General features: G+C 52.5%; 7 protein-coding genes across 7 annotated transcripts; 5 read left to right on the forward strand and 2 right to left on the reverse strand.

Annotated features, from left to right (window-relative positions):
• Nucleotides 1-1,137: 1,137 nt before the first annotated feature.
• N7515_001418 (uncharacterized protein) lies at nt 1,138-4,899 on the forward strand (the record flags this gene model as incomplete). Its single annotated transcript, XM_056662162.1, has 4 exons — nt 1,138-1,153; nt 1,228-1,590; nt 1,641-1,795; nt 1,852-4,899. The coding sequence occupies 4 exons, from the start codon at nt 1,138-1,140 to the stop codon at nt 4,897-4,899; spliced, it is 3,582 nt and encodes a 1,193-aa protein (XP_056524275.1).
• Nucleotides 4,900-6,439: 1,540 nt separating this feature from the next.
• N7515_001419 (uncharacterized protein) lies at nt 6,440-8,083 on the forward strand (the record flags this gene model as incomplete). Its single annotated transcript, XM_056662163.1, has 1 exon — nt 6,440-8,083. One exon carries the CDS (start codon nt 6,440-6,442, stop codon nt 8,081-8,083), a length of 1,644 nt encoding a protein of 547 aa, XP_056524276.1.
• Nucleotides 8,084-8,487: 404 nt separating this feature from the next.
• N7515_001420 (retrograde cargo receptor ERV46) lies at nt 8,488-9,960 on the reverse strand (the record flags this gene model as incomplete). Its single annotated transcript, XM_056662164.1, has 3 exons — nt 8,488-9,430; nt 9,500-9,680; nt 9,768-9,960. The coding sequence occupies 3 exons, from the start codon at nt 9,958-9,960 to the stop codon at nt 8,488-8,490; spliced, it is 1,317 nt and encodes a 438-aa protein (XP_056524277.1).
• Nucleotides 9,961-10,745: 785 nt separating this feature from the next.
• N7515_001421 (uncharacterized protein) lies at nt 10,746-13,028 on the forward strand (the record flags this gene model as incomplete). The annotated part of the gene is made up of 3 exons (XM_056662165.1): nt 10,746-11,180; nt 11,360-12,928; nt 12,984-13,028. The coding sequence occupies 3 exons, from the start codon at nt 10,746-10,748 to the stop codon at nt 13,026-13,028; spliced, it is 2,049 nt and encodes a 682-aa protein (XP_056524278.1).
• A 561-nt stretch (nt 13,029-13,589) lies between these two features.
• On the forward strand, nt 13,590-16,270 carry N7515_001422 (putative GARP complex subunit Vps53; the record flags this gene model as incomplete). The annotated part of the gene is made up of 3 exons (XM_056662166.1): nt 13,590-13,632; nt 13,689-15,484; nt 15,539-16,270. 3 exons carry the CDS (start codon nt 13,590-13,592, stop codon nt 16,268-16,270), a joined length of 2,571 nt encoding a protein of 856 aa, XP_056524279.1.
• An 871-nt stretch (nt 16,271-17,141) lies between these two features.
• On the forward strand, nt 17,142-17,564 carry N7515_001423 (uncharacterized protein; the record flags this gene model as incomplete). The annotated part of the gene is made up of 1 exon (XM_056662167.1): nt 17,142-17,564. One exon carries the CDS (start codon nt 17,142-17,144, stop codon nt 17,562-17,564), a length of 423 nt encoding a protein of 140 aa, XP_056524280.1.
• A 1,901-nt stretch (nt 17,565-19,465) lies between these two features.
• On the reverse strand, nt 19,466-20,469 carry N7515_001424 (60S ribosomal protein uL10; the record flags this gene model as incomplete). Its single annotated transcript, XM_056662168.1, has 2 exons — nt 19,466-20,354; nt 20,417-20,469. 2 exons carry the CDS (start codon nt 20,467-20,469, stop codon nt 19,466-19,468), a joined length of 942 nt encoding a protein of 313 aa, XP_056524281.1.
• Between the last annotated feature and the right edge of the window lie 277 nt (nt 20,470-20,746).

Below are 20,746 nucleotides of genomic sequence, written 5' to 3' on the forward strand. Positions count from 1 at the left end.
GTGGGTAACACGACTGGTTTTAATTTCGTCCGAGTCATGATCGTGGCCCGTGTGGGTGGACGTCCCGCAGAAATTAAGGTCCGTGAGAGCTTCTAAGACAAACTGCCTGCCTAATTTGCTCTACCCTAACCAGCGGGGTACCGAAATCAGGCAGCAATATATGGGGAAAGTGATCAAGTATAGAATTGCATACTCCGGTAATTACCTGGCGGTGAGGGATACGCGTGTCAGCCTGTCAGGACTCAGGGCAGACCAAGTGTTTGATCCGAAAAGGAGAGAACCAGAAAACGTATGGCAATGGACCGCCAAGGGAGACATCACTACCGGTCCAAATTTTAGAACTTGGCGCCAACTGGAGGGATACCGGGGATAGATTCTAGGGAGGATTAATAGGGGCAGAGGGTAAGCAGCGAAAAGGAGTTGGCTAGTAGTATTACATGCCCAAAAGATCCTAACTAGTCTACTTATAGTCCCAATGTCTCTCCACTGAGGATCTAAGAGGGTCCGTAGATGACGAAAAGAATCCTTTGTTCAGGTCTCACACTCGAAGTATGTACATAGTACATTACTGCGTATGATCGTATAGTACTATTAATAAAACTATTAGCCTAATAGGCTTGGCTCTTGAATAATTCCAGTCACACGAGAGACACAGGAATGCCCTTTACTGGGAAATCACTTGAACACTTCTCTCTTCCTGGTCCAACCCGATCTTTCCTTTTTCTCATCTCTCGTCTCGACTTCTTCAAACCTAACTCTCGTTTTACTCGTTTTGTCTTGAAAGGAAAAGATCGCTGATCTCGAGCCACACCAATATCCAACTCATAACGTCATCTTCCTTGGCACTCAGTTTCCATCGACCACCTAAGCACTCGTTCGCTCTTCATTTCTTCATTTCTTCATTTTTACTTCTTTCAGGGTCCTACCTTGCATATCTGATTCCTTCTTACAACTCGGTCCAGGCGCAAATTCCTGACAGTCCCTCGTTCAGCGCAACTGGTACAGTTTCCTTTTAAATCTCACTACGCCTCGGTCACTCCTTTTTCCCGGAACGTCTCACAGTCTGAATCAGCGAGGGGTCCTTTTTCAAAGCCTACTCTGAGGTTTCTGTCGGGCGACGGCTCACGTTCCGACGTCATGGGTCATTCGCGTGGTAAGTCGATCTTCTCCGGGTATGCCGGGAATCTCACTAGGGCCCGTTATTGACTCTCCCTTGCATTGCCGCAGTCCGCTCGTTTATATCCAGCTTTGGAGGGTCGAAATACAATGGATCTGGCAAAGAAAGCAGAAAGTCCTCGGGCGACGTTACGCCAACATCCAATGCGACCCCGGCCCATACACCACCTCGCTGGCAAACTCCTCCTCCTGAGACCCCATCTCCTCCGACCGAGTCGTCTCCTGTGAGTTCTGGGCCAAGAGTGGGGGGCAAAGCGCGGCCGGCATCAATGATCCTCTCGCGCAATCCGCCTCTCATGCACCAGGCAGACGATACCCCGCCGGAGTTATCGCCAATCTTCTCCTTCCTCAACATCCACACGAATAAGGTCTATCAAGAAGGTTACTTCTTGAAATTCAATGATCTGGACACTCGTAAGTGAGCCCCGTTTGCTTTGCGGGGCACGGTGGGCTAACATTTTCAGATGGGCGGCCATGTCCTGACCGACAATGGGTGGAATGCTACGCACAACTGGTCGGAACTGTTCTTTCTCTATGGGATGGTGCTGCGCTGGACGCAGCAGGTGGAGAAGAGGTTCCGGCTACTTTCATCAATTTGGCCGACGCGACCCTTAAGATGGTAAGTCCGGTTCTACCTCCTCGACTGCCAGGCATGAACTCATCGCATACTTGCAGGTTGACACTCTTCCGGTCCGAGGCGGATCTGAACCCGCCTTGAAAAACGTCGTGAGCATTTCCTCCGCGGGCAAAAATCGATATCTTCTGCATTTCAACTCGTTCAATTCCCTGACTCAATGGACTGCGGCAATTCGTCTCTCGATGTTCGAACACACATCTTTATATGAAGCCTACACTGGCTCATTGATCGGGGCGAAAGGAAAAGACCTCAACGGGATCAGCTCCATCTTGCTACCCACGAAGTTCAAGTATCAAGATTGGGCGCGCGTGCGATTTGGGGCCGGTACTCCGTGGAGACGGTGCTGGTTTGTGATCAATCCGCCCGACGAAAAAGAGATCCAAAAGGCGCGAAAGGTGATGAAGAAATCAGCATACGATCGCCTGTCGATCCCTGTTACCGGAAATATCAAGTTCTACGAGACAAAGAAGACGAAAAAGGCGATCCCCATTGCCACGGTCACCCAGGTATTCTCGGCATATGCGATTTATCCGCAGTCCCAGGCTTTGATTGATGCATCCACGCTGGTGAAGTTAGAAGGACGGATAACTACTCACCAACCCGAGTCTTCCTCAGAAGGACTCGTTTTTGTCATGCCTGAGCCACATGCCGCTGTTTCTGGTTTCGAGATGATGCTGCGCTTCCTTTTCCCGACATTCGACACATTCAATCTCTACGGCCGCCCTACTCGCTTGGTAGCGGATACAAATCACATCAAGAGCATCATGTTTGCATTCCCCAAGGAGCGGCGCTACGGTTATCTTGATATCTTGGACGTTGCCAGTCTTCTTCAAACCCCGGGAAGCCAAGAATGGAGCGAAGCCCAGTGGAGGAAACAGCTCAAAGAGGCAACACAGCGCCGAATCTCATCGGGCAGGGCCAGAACTAATAGTGTCAACAGTGTGAGACCTCGCTATCGCTCCGCGTCTGGCTCTGGCCCAGGCAATGATGTCCCCTTGGATTCTGCACGCCATCAATTTGCCGGGCTGGAGGGCAAACCAGAGTTTCACCATTCTACCGACGCCATCATTCATGAAGTTCCTAAGCACGATGGCCCGCCCAGTGCCTACCACACCCGCGGATACTCTGACACCACGGGCTTCACCGCAGGTTCCAAGCTAGCCCATCAATCTCTTGTTGAGAGTTCACCTGACTCGTCATTACACGATCTGGCGCACCGTGGCCCCTCTGTGGTGACTCCCATCGCCGAGAGTCTCAGTTCGGAAAGCGAGGCGAATCTTCCGCAGTTTTCCGGTTCACGAGTGGAAGAGCAGCTTCCCCCACGCACCCCACCGGCTCCTGTTGAAAATCCACCTGCATTCTCGCACGGACCCAAAGAGATGCCCTCTAATCGACCTGAGGCTTCTTCGGCTCAGAGGCGGGCAAACAACCGGATGTCTCACGCGACCCTTTCCCAGTTGGCATCAGTTGGAACGATGGGGCTGAGCGCGGCAGCTGCCGGTGCCGCATGGAAAAGCCACCAAGGACAAAGCAAGGACGACCAACAGGTCCAGGACAAGAGTCAATACAATGCTTACAATCCTGGTCCTGTTGCATCTCCAAATTCCCTCGCACACTCATCGAGCGACGAGGGCATCAATCTTGCGCTGCCAGTTCGGCCTCCCTCGGTTCCGGAGCATCGCCTCGGCACACCAAACAGTACCGGCAGTCCATCATCTCAACGATTGTCTTCCCAGCAAAATTCCCCCTCTCGGGTGCATATTGATCCTGCAAAATCCGTGCGACGCAAGCCGCTTCCCCAGCAAAATCTTTTCGGAACAGAGCCACAGTCACTGGAAGAACCAAGCTATGATGATCTTCGCCATACTCTTGATGAAGATGCGCTGAACAGCATTGCGCCTCATCTTCCATCAATGTCATCTTCTGTCTACAAAAATGACAACGAAGATGAAAGTGTCTACGATGATGCATCGACAGCCTCGCCGGATTATGCCAGCACTCACGAATCCGTGTACAGCAAGAAATCCGCCACGTCCACTAAACCCAGAATGGGCGTCATGAAGACAGTGGGAGTCCCAGAGCCCAAGGATTATGTCATTGGTGATGCTCGTTATGCCGTGGATAAGCCTCCGACTTCGAATCCGGATATTCCTACCGTGGATTTCGGCCCAACCATGACTTACATGCCCACTACAGGGCGCCCGAACACGTCAGACACACTGAAGAGGCCAGTGCATCAACGGAACAATTCGTCGGGGACCAAGTTCGCCGTGCCCACTCAACCGATTGACCAATCCAATGTTCGGCCTTCGAGCCGGGAGGAGTATCGACGGAGTATGATGTGGCAGCCTGGAATGGCCACCGGACGCCCTGCTACTCCAGGCGGTCTCACCCCGGAGCAGTTTGTGCAGCAACGGGCAACAGCCAGTCCCCCGGCGCCGGTTCACGGCCGCACTCCTTCTAATCCTATGTCAGTGCAACGTCCTGCCTCTGGCGACTGGACACAATATGCCCGTCCGCATTCGCCCATGAACACTCAGCGGGATCCCAACTACCGCCCCTCGTCGCGCGGTGCTCAGAGTATGCTTAATTACAACGATGCTTCGACTCATCTCTCCGCTCGTGAGCAGGAGCATGTTGCTCGCATGACTGGTTCCTCGTTCTTCAACATGTCAAATGACAATCGGAAGCAACAGGCGCCTGTAAGCCCCATGGGTCTTGTGTCGCACATCGATGCCAGGGAGCGCGAAAAGCGTGAGATGAGGGAAGGAATGTCGAATCAAGCGGTTCAACAGGCCATCGCCCAACGTCAGCAACACATGATGCAACAGCAACAGTACACACATCAGCAAATGCAGCAGGCTGGATCTATATACCCGTCTCAGTATGGCCAGCAAGAGTCTCTGTACAACATTCCTGGAGCCAGTCAGACATGGGATGCCCTCAATCAAACGAACCGACCCGACGCACCCCGTCGATCGTCCTGGTACGGACAGCTCGCCGCCCAGGCTCCTCAACCGGCACCCAGTTATCATCCCAGTCAGGGTTATCCCCAAGAGCCGAATTACTATAGCTATGCTAGGTAAAGCAGCTCCGCCGGATTGCCTGTGGCTCACCGACCTTCCTTTCATATTCCTGCCTTCCGCTCCCATTTTCAACTACTCATTCCTTCCTTGCACATCATTACCAGCATCATTTTCTATCTTGTTCAATCCGTCGTTCTAGGCTATGTTCCTGACTCCACACTGGCCTCCTCAGCAGTTTCTTTCCCACAATGTTTTTTCCTTCCAATCATTATCCTTCCACTTTCCTTGGTGTTCTTGCATCACGCATTTGACCGGAGTTTCAGAATTTGGTGTGGTGGTCTCTTCTCTGATTTTACTTGCAAATTGCATTGCCTATCATTTCACCGTGGAGTTGACTTTATCTATTTCCCTTCCTCTCTACCATCTTCATCTTGTCATGTAAATCAGACTCCCAGGGTGCATGCGCCTGTATGTACCTATCAAAATCGTCATATACTTTCCAAGTCTATGTACATGCTGTTTTCCTGTAATCAAGGCTGCTCAGTGAGAATTGGCAGATCCGCTGTGATTGTAGGAAATATCAGGATCCATTCAGGAAGACATAGGTTGTAACTATTCAGGTACCGAACTAGTACAACTAACCGAAAGAGGGAAGCCGCAAGCTCGGGAACCCATTCTCGTCATTCCAGCAGTATCCCTGCAATATCCAATCGTAGTGACTCTTACAGCGTAGCGATGACTTATGCCCAGATACTGTGTACAATGAACCCGCGATGATTGGTGCAGGTGGTGTCAATCATTCTTATGCTTCAGGAGCCGACTCCAGTTCATAGTCCGATATGACGTATCCCCTGTGCAACGGAGTGCATTGATATCTCATGTCTCTACTGCGTAGTAGCTTATATCGTATTCTGAAGTTATTGCAAGAACGCTATGGTATTCATAATGAATGACGTTGTGCTCTCTTAGATATGTTGTCTTAGGCCACTGGACCTCATACAGTAGAAGCGAGAAGGCGTGTATTCACGTGCCCAGGCTGCCCAGCTATATCCGTGGATTCCTTCGATGCTTAAATGCAATAAGGTCTCAGATCAGTACTCAGCGAGTACAACGTGATACTACTGGAAGGCACTTCAGGATAATGACCTTTGGAGTGAAGCCTAATAGATGAAATTCATAAAACCCCAGAATATGTGCTCGCTCTAGCACTATGTGAATCACTACGACGACAGAGTAGAGAGAATCATATGAAGACGGAACGTGGGGCGAATGACGTAGTGGGTCTTAACCGACGCTCCGGCTCGGGAACCGGGGGATCGACATTGGGAACAGGTTTTGCTCCATCTCTAACACGATATGATTCGTTGATCGGACGTCTTTGACTCTGTCAAGCTAGCAGATCTCAGTGATATCAATTCAGCGGTCATTCAATCTGCCTTGATGTATTCCCTTGGCATTCGTTATGCATATAACAAGTCTGATATCCATTTGGGCATCTCGCACAGGAACAAGCCATTATTTTGTTACTTATATACCTCTCTGGATACCATTGAATCCTTGACAACCTATACAATAGTTTGAAGTTGACTCAGCCTGCCAGATGGCAGCTCCCAGCGACCCTGCGCTCTCCGAGAAGCCGGAGGCATCAGACTTCGACGATAAGATCATCCCACCACCAGATGCGACCAAAACAGAACGAGGTACCGACACACAGGCCGAACATGCCTCCTCCGACACCGCAAGCCACGAAGATATCCCCAAGCTCCACACAGGCGGCAAACCCGAGCTAACAGAAGACGAGTGCTACGAGAAACTCGGCTTCTGCTTCCCAACCTGGAAGAAATGGATGATCCTCACCGTAATCTTCGCCGTCCAGATGTCCATGAATTTCAACACCGGAGTCTACGCCAGCGCCGTGCCCGGCCTCGTGAAAGAATTCCAAATCAGCGAACAAGCCGCCCGAGTCGGCCAAGCCGTCTTCCTAATCGCCTACGCCTTCGGCTGTGAGCTCTGGGCCCCCTGGAGCGAAGAATTCGGCCGCTGGCCCATCATGCAGCTCTCCCTGTTTCTCGTAAACATCTGGCAAATCCCATGCGCGGTCGCACCCAACTTCGGCACAATAGTCGTATGTCGCGTCCTCGGCGGCCTCAGTTCAGCCGGCGGCTCCGTAACTCTCGGCATGACAGCCGACATGTGGGAAGCAGATGACCAAGGGTATGCGGTGGCATATGTAGTGCTCTCCTCGGTAGGCGGGTCGACCGTCGGACCCTTCTTCGGCGGAATGATCGGCCAATGGCTAGACTGGCACTGGGTGTTCTGGATGCAGCTGATAGTCGGCGTGGCAACACAATTACTACACTTCATCATCGTGCCGGAAACCCGCGCAACGATCCTCATCGACCGCGAAGCGAAACGCCGACGCAAACAAAACGGCGAAGACATCTGGGGTCCAGACGAACTGAAAACACCCCGTTTGGACCTGCACGATGTAATACGGATCTGGCTGCGTCCTTTCGAGATGTTCCTCCGCGAACCAATCGTCCTCTTCCTCTCCCTCCTCTCCGGTTTCTCCGACGCCCTCATCTTCGTCTTCACCGAGTCCTTCACCCTAGTCTTCGAACAGTGGTCCTTCAGCACACTCGCCGTCGGCCTAACCTTCGGCTCAATCCTAATAGGCTATCTGATAGCCTACCTGATCTTCCTACCAGACATCTACCGACAAATCCAACTGCGTCGCAAATACGGCGCAGCAAGCCGTCTAGCCGAACGTCGACTCCTCCTTCTCCTCTTCATCGCACCGCTAGAACCAGTCGGACTCCTCGGTTTCGCATGGACAAGCATGGGTCCGCCGATCCCGTGGATTGCGCCTAACATCTTCGCTTGTATGATTGCCATGGCGAATTACGCCATCTACATGGCGACGATCGATTACATGGTTGCGGCTTATGGACCTTATTCTGCGTCTGCGACGGGAGGCAATGGGTTTGCGAGGGATTTTCTCGCAGGTGTTGCCACTATGTATGCTGTGCCGATGTATCAGGGTATTGGGGGCAGATTCCATCTTCAGTGGGCGAGTACGCTGCTTGGGTGTGTGGGATTCTTGGTGCTGATTCCGATTTATGTGTTCTATTGGAAGGGACCCGATATCAGGGCGAAGAGTAAGTTTGCCCAGCAGTTGGCTGCTGATCGGGAGAGGAATGAGGGGAGGAGGGTGAGTCGGGTTAGGTCTTCTGTTGGGGCTTAGTTCATATTTCCTTACGTGGATAGTGTATATAAGTCTTATGATAATGAATGCCCTAGTATATGAACCTGAACTGTCAGAAGGAGGAGTCTGTACGGAGTAGCTGAATCGCAGTCCTCATTGTTGCCAGCCAGTCCCTCATACAGTCTAGTTGCGACTTGTTGACAAAACATTCAAATGCTATTCATAGATGTAGTTAGATGAATAGTTACATCCTAGCCATAACAACACGCAAAACAGTTATAGGTATCCCAAAAACGCCACAAGTGCCAGCTTCGCTCGCTTCCACAATGCCCTAACTCATCTGTTAGCCCAGGAGGGTGACAACTATCTTATACTAGATAGATCGTCCAGATGAGATTATTTGTATACCCCCCAGTCCTATACCACCCCTATCTCGGTGATAACTAGTTTGAGTGCAGCTTCTTGACGCGCATAGCACCTTCATACAGACCGCGGTCCAGGGCAGCAGCGACAGTGAGAGTACCACCAATGATAGCGCACACACCGGTAAGGAAGCCAGTGAAAGTCTTCGGCCGAGCCTCACGATTGACTACCTTCATAGGGGAGATATCATAGTTGAAGAAGACACCCGGAATACCACCACCGGCGTGCACACGCTCCTTGTGACCCTCTGCGGCATCGTTGCCACCGGAGAGAGGACGCTTGTGAGAAGTGACCGAATACTGGTGGGCCTCGATACTACCATGACCGCCAAAACCGACGCCGTGAGCCCCGAGAGGCGCCTTGTCGTAGGCATTGTGGATGGACGACGAAAACAGGGGATCCCACCCTAGAGGAAGGTAAGATGTCGAGACAACCTTGATAAAGTACATGAAATTGTAGGCAGCTTCGTCGGTCTCCTGTTTGGTATCGTCGAGCGGGTTGGTGTGGTGGTGGTCGGTCCACCCCCAGCGGCCTGCAAGCTCGGAAGGAAGCTGGGGTCCGAAACGAAGCTCGTGTACGATGTGAGACATCGTGTGCTGTTCCGAAGCAGGTGCGTTAGGAATAATGTAGGCGTCCAGGTCGTGGACATGCATGCTGCCAGTAGTAAAGCTGCGGCCTGGTGCGATATGGAAGTTGCCCACCACCTTGTTCACCTTCAGCACACCCTCGATCCGACATCCCTCGCGGCGCTGCTCGGCGAGTTTCTCGGCGTATCCTTCGCGTTTGCACTGCTCGATGTTGCTGCCGTCGCCAAAGGCCCATTGCTTATCGGCGTATGCCTCGCGCACTTCGGCACAAGTAGAACAACAACCTGGCTTGATGACGTTCGCCGGAGGTGTCGCGCCACCACATTCACCACAGTAGTCCGGATCCAGGTGCTTCGCGGCTTCTTCTGGCGAGTGTCTGTGGAGGAACGATAATGAGGCTTTGGTCATGAGATGCAAGGGACTCGAGCGGTGGGCTAGAACTTACAGGTCCAAAGCCTGGACATCGATCACCTTGCCGCCTTCGGATTGAGGGCCTAGGCGGACTTTGTTCACGCCATGAGCAACGCCAACCTGCTGCTCGCCAGAGACATCCATCATATCCAAGGTCAGGAGCTCACATGGCAGCCTAGGGAATGTCATATTCATGTGAATTTCCATTCGCTCTCCTGCGCAAGCAAAGAGAAGTTAGCAACTTTCCCCAGCTACGTATCTTCGAGATCTCGGATCTGGTCAAGCCCAAACTCTATTCATACCTCGCGACTTATCGACGACGAGCTCCGGCAGCACCACGATTCGTCTGTACTCGGCCCATTCGCCCCATACCAGCCATAATACAACTAAAAGCGAGGCGATTGTAATAACACCTCCAGAATTCGTGCGAATGCGTGCATCCTCGACGGTTTTGGCGAAGGCGTCTAGCTTCGTGAATCGCGACTTTGCGGGCATCTCGCCGGTCAATTGACAACCATAGGGCTAATCGCAAAGGCCAGATATGTTATTTGGCAAACGGCAGGACTGTAAATGCCTAAACAAAGGAACACAATTAGGTCAGCTTGATCACTCGAAGCGCAATGCTAAGCTTCTTTGAAGGAGGGGACCCATTCAAACAAAGAAAGACAATAAACAGAGAGCAGAGGTTGGGAAGATCCACATACCAACAATAGATCCGCGAAAGTCAAATTCAATTGACAGTCCTCCAGGCAGCAAACGCAACAATAGAGACAGAATCAAAGGGCCAATTCAAACACCTCCACAATGTAGGCATACTTGCAGCCAAATGTATGGGGATGAGTCGTGAGGACAGACGACAGCCTGTGATTGGTCAGCGGTAAACAAAGAGATGAGTCATCTTCCCAGTTCGGTCTAGTGCAAACTATACGCCGCTTATCACGTGACAGTCGTCACTTTTTCTTTAGACTCATTTGATGATTGACAGCTCTATTGTTCTTTGGTCAATACTCTCTCTATTACACTACCCACACTACTTAAAGAAGCAAACATCTTTCTTTCTTCAGTCTTTACTGGTTGCTTCTTCTTTCTCGTCTTCATCCTCCCCAAGTAACTTCTTCCACTACGGTTTACTCGTATGCGAACTACCTTTTCTTGCCTAATCTGAGGCGCAAAGCGCGCTGCTTGCTTCCACATAGCAGTATCCGCTTTCTTTCACTTCATATTTCTTACCCCACCCCTCCGATCCACCACCACCCTCTCAAATCTTCTTTTTCGCCGTGATGAAGACCTCGAAGTCTCGCCGCGGCGGCATCCGCAAGCGGGGCCCTACCCGCACCGACAGAGACGGCGACATGGATATGGATGCTGGTGGCTCTCGTGCGGCGAAGAGAGGCCGTACTGAGAAATCTGGCTTGGGTGGCCGCATCGCAGGCGCAGGCGTTGGTGGCCGAGCTGCAGGAACAGGCGGCCGGGTCGCAGCTCGCGACAAGCACTTGGATCTGATTCAACGTGCGATTTCCAGCGTCGACCCTCAGGCCAACATCCGGCAGAACAACAGGAAGCCTCCTAGCGAACTTGAACAATTCAGCGTTCGTGGATGGAAATCCAGCAAGGCGGCGAGTAACCGCGATGGCGGCGTCGAAAGTCTCATCGCATTCCTCGAGCGCCGCATGAATTCATTCATCAAATCCGGACCCCGCGCTAAAATCACCAAGGTAAGTCCCCATTCTGGGCAATGGCGGTCACCACCGATATCGAACCTCGACATTCCCTCGCATTCGTGGCTTCCTGTCCTCGAGAACGGTTCTCCTACACCACGACGATCCACACATTCTGGCTTCTTCTTCCAGTGACCGTGGCTTCCAATTGCCATACCTCTCTAACTTTTGATTAGTCGCGCGTCGAGGGTGATACTCTTGTGGTATTTGTTCGACCTGATCTAGCAGGCCACATGCTTCGGATTAACAACAATACCTTCGCCGGAGCTCAAGTCACCGTTGAAGCCTACACTGCCGCAAACGCGCTCGATCGAGAGCTGGCCGCAGTTGACACAACTCCGGGCTCGACTGCCGATACCAAGACCAAGATGACCACCATCCTCGGAAAACGTTTCTTCCCGCAAACCAAACTTCTCGACTTGTCGAAGCTGGGCGAAGATCCTGATCTGCATGCCATGGGTATCTTCGAATCAGTCTCCAGGGAGTCCAAGTTCTTCCCTGCCCTCATGAAGGTTTGGGAACAGGGTTTCAAGACTGCAGCTGAGCAACGTGAGGCAGTTGAAAGTGTGAGCCTGGCTGAAAACAAGCTCACCTCCATCGCCCCCGTGACGACTCTCGCTCAAAGCTTCGCCCACATCAAATACCTCGATCTATCAAAGAACAACATCAAGAATGGCCAGGCGATGTTTGGTTGGCGATGGAAATTCCGCGACCTCATTTTCCTCGACATGACTGGCAATGAATTCTGTTCGGATCCGAATTTCAAGGACACAATGCTCAAGTGGTACCCCAAGCTCCAAACTTTGAACAACGTCCAGGTGCGAACTCCGGAAGAGGTTGCTGCTCAGAGGAAGACACCCATTCCCGTGCTGCCTCCTCACTTTGTTGACAGTTCTCAAATCGGCGAGAACTTCGTTCGTTCGTTCTTCCCTGCGTACGACACTGACCGCAACGGCCTGGTCGCCAGTGTCTACGATGAGGAATCCACAGTCTCGCTGAACGTTAACACCACCGCCCCCAAGGCCAGTCAGGCCGAGACCGCTGGCTGGGGAGAATACATCAGAAAGAGTCGCAACCTGGACAAGATCAGCCATCTGTCCGCACGCATGTCGCGCTCCTACACGGGCACCGAGCAAATCCGTGAACTCTTCAACGCGCTCCCGCCCACTAGCCATCCTGATATCATTGCCAAGGCGGAGCAGTGGCTCATCGAATGCCATCCCGTTTCTAATCTCCCTGACCCCACCGGACAGAGCCCCTATGGAGTCGGTGGTCTCTCACTTATGGTGCATGGTCAACTCGAGGAGAGCGTTGGTGGCAAGGTCGAGACTCGCAGCTTTGATCGAACCTTCATTCTCGGTCCCGGAAAAGCCCCTGGAAGCATTCGAGTCATCAGTGAGATATTTTGCCTGCGCGCATACGGCGGACATGAGGCTTGGTCCCCTGAGATCCAAGCAATGTCCCAGGACAGCTCCCCGGCCGCCGTTGCGGCTCCTGGTCCCGTTCCCACTGCGGCTCCTGCCGCTCCTATCCCTCCTACTGTTCCTACTGCCGCCGCCACCCCGGCAGTTGCCAGCACTTATGGTCTGCCCGAGCCCGGAAAGTCCGAGGCTCAGCTCCAGCAGGAGGTCCTGGTTACTCAGATGAGTGCCAGGTCGGGCATGACCTTTGAATACTCGCAGATGGCCCTCTCGGGCAATGGTTGGGATGCCGAGCTTGCTTGGAAAAACTTTGAGCAGCTCAAGGTAAGCGAGCCCTATTCCTGGAGTGGCCATGGTATGATACTAACATCTGTTACAGGCCTCCGGCGCACTTCCACCCACTGCGTTCCTCGCTCCGGCTTGAGCTCTGCTCTGCCTTTGTTTTTCAGACCCCGGCCTGGGCTCTGTTCGCTTTCGTCTAATCTAATTCGGTTCGACTGGGTCCTTTCGAGACCACTCCGGGTCCCCTAGCTAGTCAAGTTTCCCTATGGGGTGGCTACGTGGATCATGTTCTTATTATTTTCCGTTTTGCATGGCCTGGCGAATCTTATGGGTGATCTTTTTTGTGAACATGCGGCCTCAGAGCCAGCTACCTAACGAACAAATGTCCAAAATACCTCAAAAATGAAATTCACAATGATGTAATCCATGCGTGATCTACTCCTTCTTCTAGAATCTTGATGAAAACTCGCAGATTTTCAGTAATTCGAATTGACTGCTGCATGCGCCCATAGCTAGGGTTGCGGTTGGCGGAAGATGCCAAGCTGGCGAGCTAGAGCCATGCGGGCCGCGATCGACTCCCCCCATTCCACCTCTCCATCTCGCGAATTCCGCATTGGCCTCACTAAATCCCAAGTCGAGACCAAGGGCAGGATGATTCTAGCCAGCTGATTGAATGACGATCACTGCCACAACTACCGGCCACATGTCGCCTAACGAGGAACCAAGCCTCGACGCCTTGGATGCGGGTGCGGAACAATTGACCTCGTGCTCACTGTGTATGCTAACTCAAAGACCTTTCTAGTGGACTACGATCCGATTGAACACTTGAATGCCGTTTTCTCCCACCCATCCACCCTCTCCTCCGTTTCTCAGATCTCCGACGCCCTGCACGAATGCGAAGATGAGCTAGACGATAACATCGGCAAGCTGGTGGAAGAGCAGGTTACCTCCAATGCCGACAGCGTGGAACGAATCCAGGCAGCTAAGGCTGACCTGTCAGAGCTATTCAAGAAGATTGATGACGTGCGGGAGCGCGCGATGAAGACGGAGCAGGCTATCACCGACATGACAGCCGACATCAAGCAACTCGATAACGCAAAGAAGAATCTCACTCTGTCGATGACGGCACTCAAGCGGTTGCAGATGCTGACTACCGCGTACGACCAGCTCCAAGCCCTCAGTCGAACGCGGCAGTACGGAGACTGTGCACAGCTGCTCCAGGCTGTCATTCAGCTCATGGCCCATTTCAAGTCATACCGATCGATTGACCAGATTGCTATGCTCAGCCGGAACGTCGCGGACATACAACGAGATTTGCAGGAGCAGGTCTGCGAGGACTTTGAGCTGGCTTTCGCCAAGGGGGAGGTTGGCGCGAGACGCGCGACGCTCGCGGAGGCGTGTCTGGTCGCAGACGCTCTGGGCGAACACGCACGGTCCCGATTGGTGACTTGGTATTGTAATACACAGCTCCGCGAATACCGGCAGGTGTTCCGGAATAATGAGGAGGCAGGGTCCTTGGACAACATCTCCCGCCGGTATTCCTGGTTCCGGCGGATATTGAAGATATATGACGAGGAGAATGCGGCTATCTTCCCGCCTTCGTGGAGGGTAAATGAGATCTTGGCCAATGTCTTCTGTGAAGGGACAAGAGAAGATTTCAAAGGCATATTATCCCGGTCCGTCCGCAGCGGACAGGCAATTGATGTCAAGTTGCTACTTTCCTGCTTGCAGGAGACACTTGACTTTGAGCATTCTCTTGAGCGCCGCTTCGCCCCTTCGTCGCGGACGTCTGTCGATACATTTGCCTCTGCCGAACCGCCTGTATTCAGCCAGTCGATCTCCGAGGCTTTCGAGCCATATCTTAGTGTCTGGGTCGATGCGCAGGACAAGCAGCTAGCTGGCTTGCTACCGAAGTACCGCCAACAACCACTCAAAGTACCAGATGAGGAATTCAACTCTCACAGCGTGATCTCATCTTCGACCGAGCTCTTCACTTTCTATCGACACGCTTTGCAGCAATGTGCCAAGCTCTCAACCGGGGGCAGTCTCGTGGAGCTGGCCAAGGTATTCGCCAAATACCTGGATCAATATGCCCAGCAAGTTCTTCTCAATTATATAAGTGAACGACAGACAGCCCACACGCCGTCCAGGGTGCCATCCGTGGAGGATTACATCTCCGTTTTGAACACTGCCGATTACTGCTACACGACTTGCACTCAATTGGAAGAGAAGATTAGGAGTCGGCTGGATGAGAACTTGAAGCAGTCTGTGGATCTGCAAAGTCAAGCAGACTCTTTCATGGGCATTGCATCGGCTGCTGTGCGCGGCCTTGTGCGTCAAGTCGAAGTCGTCCTCGAACCTTCCTGGCGCGAGATGCGCAACACGCCCTGGGCTAGAATGGAGGCTGTCAGTGACCAGAGCTCGTACGTGGGCGAGATGCTTTCTTTGACGAAAGACAAGGCATCTGAGATTCTACAATATTTGCACAAGCAGCAATATGCGCGCGCCTTCTCCGACCACTTGGTAGAGCATATTTCAAGCCAATACATCGCCAACGTCTTCCAATGCAGGCCTCTTTCCGAAACTGGCGCAGAACAGGTATGAAGTCCATGTCGGTCACGTTTAGTCTTTCTCGTACTAACTTCCACTCAGATGCTTCTGGATTCCTATACTCTCAAGAGCGGACTTACGTCCCTGTTGCCTGCTCCAGCGCCAGCCGGCTTCGTAAAACGTGTGAACAGCAGCTTCTTCAAAATCGAAACTCTCCTCAAAACCCTCCAAGTCCGGCCGTCACCCCCGGAAGCTCTTGTACAAGCATATCTCATTCACATTGCCGACCGCAACAACAACAACTTCCGCAAAATCCTCGATCTCAAAGGCATCCGCAGCCGCCAAGAGCAAAATCACCTCGTGGAGCTATTCCAGCTCCACCGTGCCTCAGACCGCTATGCCTCAAGCCTGCAGCAAAGCAACCCCATTCTTGCATCCCTCCAAGGACCAACCGCCACAGCAACCGGCTCCGTCTCCCAGGGTCTCGGTCTAGGCGGTGCCGCCGCCGTCATGCCCTCACGATTCGACGCCTCCATGCTCGGATCTGCCATCATGTCCGCCGCCAAAGACGGCGTCGACCGCTTCGGGAACCCCAGTCTCGGCAACCTGGGCACTACCGGGGCAGCTATGTCTACTTCTGGTCTGACCAGCCCATCGGAGATCATGTCCCCGCCCCTGACCAGCTCTACCCCACAGCCTCAGCATGCGCACACGCCGTCCGAAAGCACTACGGGGAATCTCAATGAGAACCTGAAGAACATTGGCAAATTCTTCCGTCGTGATCTCGGCGGGTTTGGAGGCCGGTTTGGACGGAGTGCTGAGGATGGGACATAGTACTCTGTCAGATATCTCTATTGTTCTTCTCCGGCCATGTCTTGGCTGGATTGAATATCATTTGTGGATAATTTTGGCCTCTTTGGTTGTTTCTGGGCCATTTGATGCTCGGAGGGCCTATTTTTGTTGTATACCACTTGGTCTGAATGAATTGAATACCAAATCCATATTATTTGTTCGTCACATGTTTATAGTTGTCTACACATTGCTACCTTGCAGAGGACGGTTCAGAGATGGTATTCTGTTCATGTGATCCCTCTAGTTACTCTTCATCTCGTCCCCTTCCCTCTCTACCTTCCCTCTCTACCTTCCCTCTCTACTTTCCCTCACTTTACTTCTCTCACTTTGCTTCTCTCACTTTACAGGTTCCACCTCATACCTATTTAACCCACCACCCCTCCCCTCTCCTTCAACTTCCTTCCATCAACTACCTACCTACCCATCCTGAAGTAGGTAGGTAGTCTTCCTCAATCTAGATTCTACACATACGACCGCGCCAGCACCAGTCGTATGCCTGTTCACACGGAACCCACCACCTATCCACACCCACGTGCATTGCGCACAACCCATCTTTAAGGATTCCCAGTTCACACGGACACCCCACGTTTCAATCTCGTCCAACAGAAGGGCCATCACGGTTCTACACGACGCGTAACTCGAGAGCCAGCTACTGAAATGGCTGGCTTGACTGTGGCTGGCTTGAGGAGATATCTGGCTTGGAGGTGGCTGTCTTTGAGGTGAATGGGATAGCTGGCCTCAGCACCTAGGTATGCCTCCCTTTCAAGACCCTTGGGCTAGAGGTAAGCACTTTCTTCTCTTTCCTTGCCCTCGACATCATCTAACCACGCCTTAATCTTTAGCTTGGAGCGTGATGCGTAAGCGTGATGCTCAGGTCTCGCCTCCCCTCCCATGGGGAGACGGCGACGGCGACAGCGACGGTGACAACACTCGAGCACCCACCTTCATGAGTGGGTTCTGCCTATCGAATCGTGCACTGAGACACTGTGGGCACACTCATGCCTGCGCTTCTGCCACCGAGCGTGCAAAATGGTTGGGCGCGGTCCTCCCCCCTCGAACCAGCCCGAGCGAGGTGGCATTCGACATCCGGGACCGGTTTGCTATCCTCGGACAAGTCAACGAGGAAGTCGTAAATGCCTCGCTTGTGTCATTACTCATGGCCATCACAATGAAGCACCCTAATGTGCACGCCACATGGACACCGCAGCGTGCCAGCCTCACTGCACGGTTCCGGATGTCCAACTCGAATATACTCTTCCCAACCCTGCTTCTCTGATCGAAGGGCCAACCGATACCGGCTTCAACCTGCGCGGGTATCCCTGGAGTACCACTTCTCTTCTACAACTTCAAAGATGCTCTTCCCAGTCCTGTTTGTCTGATGGAAGTGCCAACCGATGGCTTCGGAAAGAGGTTCGCGAGTTGACCCAGCGGGTCATGGCCCTCGAGGCCCTGATCCTAATCCACTTCCCGGTCGGGCCGGTCCAGCGGCAGCAGCTGGACAGTATCATCAGGAGTCTTCAAAGTGTTTCGACCGGGGACAGGCCGGTCCGACAATCCCCTCAGGAGTGTCCAAACTCTTTCGACCGAAGACGGGCTGTCGCCGACTCACTCGGTTAGGGATCTGTCGGGTCTTCCGCCGATCGGCGCGGGGGACGATATTGTGTAGAGCCGGCCTCAACCTGCTCAGGTGTCCCTGGAGTCCCACTTTGCTTCTCCCACTTAACAGACACTCTTCCCAGTCCTGTTTGTCTGATGGAAGTGCCAAACGAAACGAACCAGCGATGCCTGAAGTCACATGTCCTGTTGATCAAATTCAGGCACCAGGAAGCAAGGTCAAAGATAATCGAAGCAATTTCTGAAAGTCACCTCAAAGGTATTCTTAACGGCTGCAGCAGCAGCAGCTAAGCAGCCCTTCTTCTCGGAGTACCTTCTCCAGCACGCCGGTGAAACAATCAAAATAATGGAGGAAGTGGGCTCCCAGCTGCAGGAGCTTATCACACTGAAGCACGTCAAGGGGACGAAGCAGTACACCTACAGACTTACCGTGGTGGGCGTGGGGGATGCCAACCTCCCTCTGATGACCTTGGCCACCAGGCCCCCTGGGCAATATGGGAGTTCCGTGCGACAACGGCGGAAACAGGGTCGCCGAGGGCCGAAGGGTCAAGGGGACAGCTGGTATTGGGCCTTTCCTGTCTCTCCTGTCTGTCAGACGAGAGATGGCGTCGATCCATTCTCCGACCAAATCCACGTGTTGGACAGAAGGAAGAAAAGATATTCTTACTTACGAGGTCACGGTGTGCTATCTGCAATTCCAAAAACACCGTGAACCTCAAGCACATCACGAAGCCGGCAGTCCTGACCAACTATTAGGTTGTGTTTAGATAGAAATGGCGGTAACAGTTATCATGAATGCTCGAAAACCTTTCTTGGTTATTTTCTTAGATTGTATGGAACTTCGTAGCGAGGCGTTGCAGACAGCACATAGAGCTAAGGGAGGTGGCAAGGCGTGCTGAATGAAGCATTGATGCATCATCTATGGCAAATTATCCAGCCTCGAGGGCGCCATCTACTGCATAAGCATTACAACCATGAAAGAAACGTTGAGGAAGTTTTGTATTGAGTAACCATCTATTACGGCAGTCACCCAATCGAGATAGCGAACAGGACTTCCGACGGTCTCCAATCTACACGATTGTCTACTACGACCAGACATCGGCACTACTATTGCAGGTCATGTGAAGGGCATCTGTATTCTTGTCACGAGTTAGCGAATTGTTCACGTTGCAGATGAGTCAATTGTCAAAAGATCGTGAGGGTGAAGGTGTGGCGTCAGCAAAAAATTAGAGTGTTGTTGTTGCATATTTTTAATCTTCAGAGCGCCCCGGAGGGGGGCGTAAATGCTCGGGGTTAAAAAGGTATAATCATCCGCCAGGGTGATGGTGTGTGTGTGTGTGTGTGTGTGTGTGTGTGTGTAAGGGGAAGGAAGAACAAAAAAAGCAGGAACTCACCAATTCAGTAGAATCGAATAATGGGCGTAGCTACGTCCATCATACGAATTCTAGGTTCCCAGCGGAAATCCATTGCCAAGTCATAAGGTTTCATTCCCAGTTGCTATCTCAAGCACTGGTCCAAGTAAATCTAATACATGGCATTCGTATCCCGTCAAGGAGGGTGCGCTTAGTCGAAGAGACCGAAGCCCATGTCCTCATCGGACTCCTCCTCATCCTCAGCGGGAGCAGCAGCAGCAGGAGCGTCACCGCCAGCGGTAGCGGCAGCGGCAGCAACGGGAGCGGAAGAAGCGTAAGCATCGGGGTTAGCGATGCGGTCCTTGAGCTCCTCAATCTCGGGCCAGCTGTAGTCGGTCTCGATGGCGACAGCGAGGACCTTCTTGTAGCTGTTAATGAGAGAGTGCATGGTGGCCGGCACGGTGGGGTAGTTGGTGGCCAGGGACACAGCGGTGATGGTAGCAATAGCCTTGGAGAAGGCGGAGAGGAGCTGCTCATCGGTGATGTCGAGGACCTCAGCGCCGAAGCACTGACCGTTCTCGTAGACCTGGGCGATGGTCATACCGTAGGTGAACGGAGAGATGTTCAACAGGTTGAGCAGGGTAGCCTCGGAAGCACCGACCTTGGTCTTGGCCTCAACGAGCTTGAGGTCGGACACAATTTCGATGGTACCACGAGCAATCTTGGTGGGGACACCAAGAGCCTGGAAGAAGGCGGTCTTACCGGGCTCCATACCAGTGTTACCGGCGGGAACCCAGACATCGTCGGGAGCGACGGCACCGGCACGAGCGGGAGCAGCGACACGGTTGGCAAGGATCTTCTCCTTGATGGACTTGAGATCACCGTTGGTGAAGATGAAACCAACGTTACCACGGACGTGAGGCAGAAGACGCTCCCACTCGGGGTTCTCAGCGACGAAACCCTTAAGGGCGCGACGAACCATGGTGTTCTTACCCATCAGGACGACGGCCTCTCCACGGAGGGAGATACGGATCTCGTGCATCTGCTGAGAGCTGACATTGTCAACGCCAACGATGAAGATGGTGCTGTACGTGTCGAGACTGGGAGGGAAAAAAATGTTAATAATTTTGTCGCAATTGACAGCAAGCCATTGAGTACATACAGCGAGCGAAGCTTCTCGAAGTAAGCGGCCTTGGATGCGGACTTGCCCCCCATTTCTTCTTGATTTCGGTGAAGATAGGTTGTTTAAGGGAAAGTCGATTGGTGTCGTGGTTAATGAAGAGAGGAAAAGAAGAGCTACCCGAATTTGGGGAAATTCAATTTTTGGGTGGTGCGCTCGCTAGTGGGTCACGTGATGATAAAAAGTAGACCCGCTCAACGAGCATGGCTTTCGATGGGAAGGATCTCTGGAGTTTGATTGATTTGTCTTCAAACTGCAAGTTAATGGACCAAGTCAATTGAGAAAGCTCTGTCATTCGTCTCTGTGGAACAT

This window comes from Penicillium bovifimosum (assembly GCF_028826915.1).
Source record: "Penicillium bovifimosum strain IBT 22155 chromosome Unknown utg000002l_segment0_segment0, whole genome shotgun sequence".
In the NCBI taxonomy this organism is placed as follows: Eukaryota; Fungi; Ascomycota; class Eurotiomycetes; order Eurotiales; family Aspergillaceae; genus Penicillium; species Penicillium bovifimosum.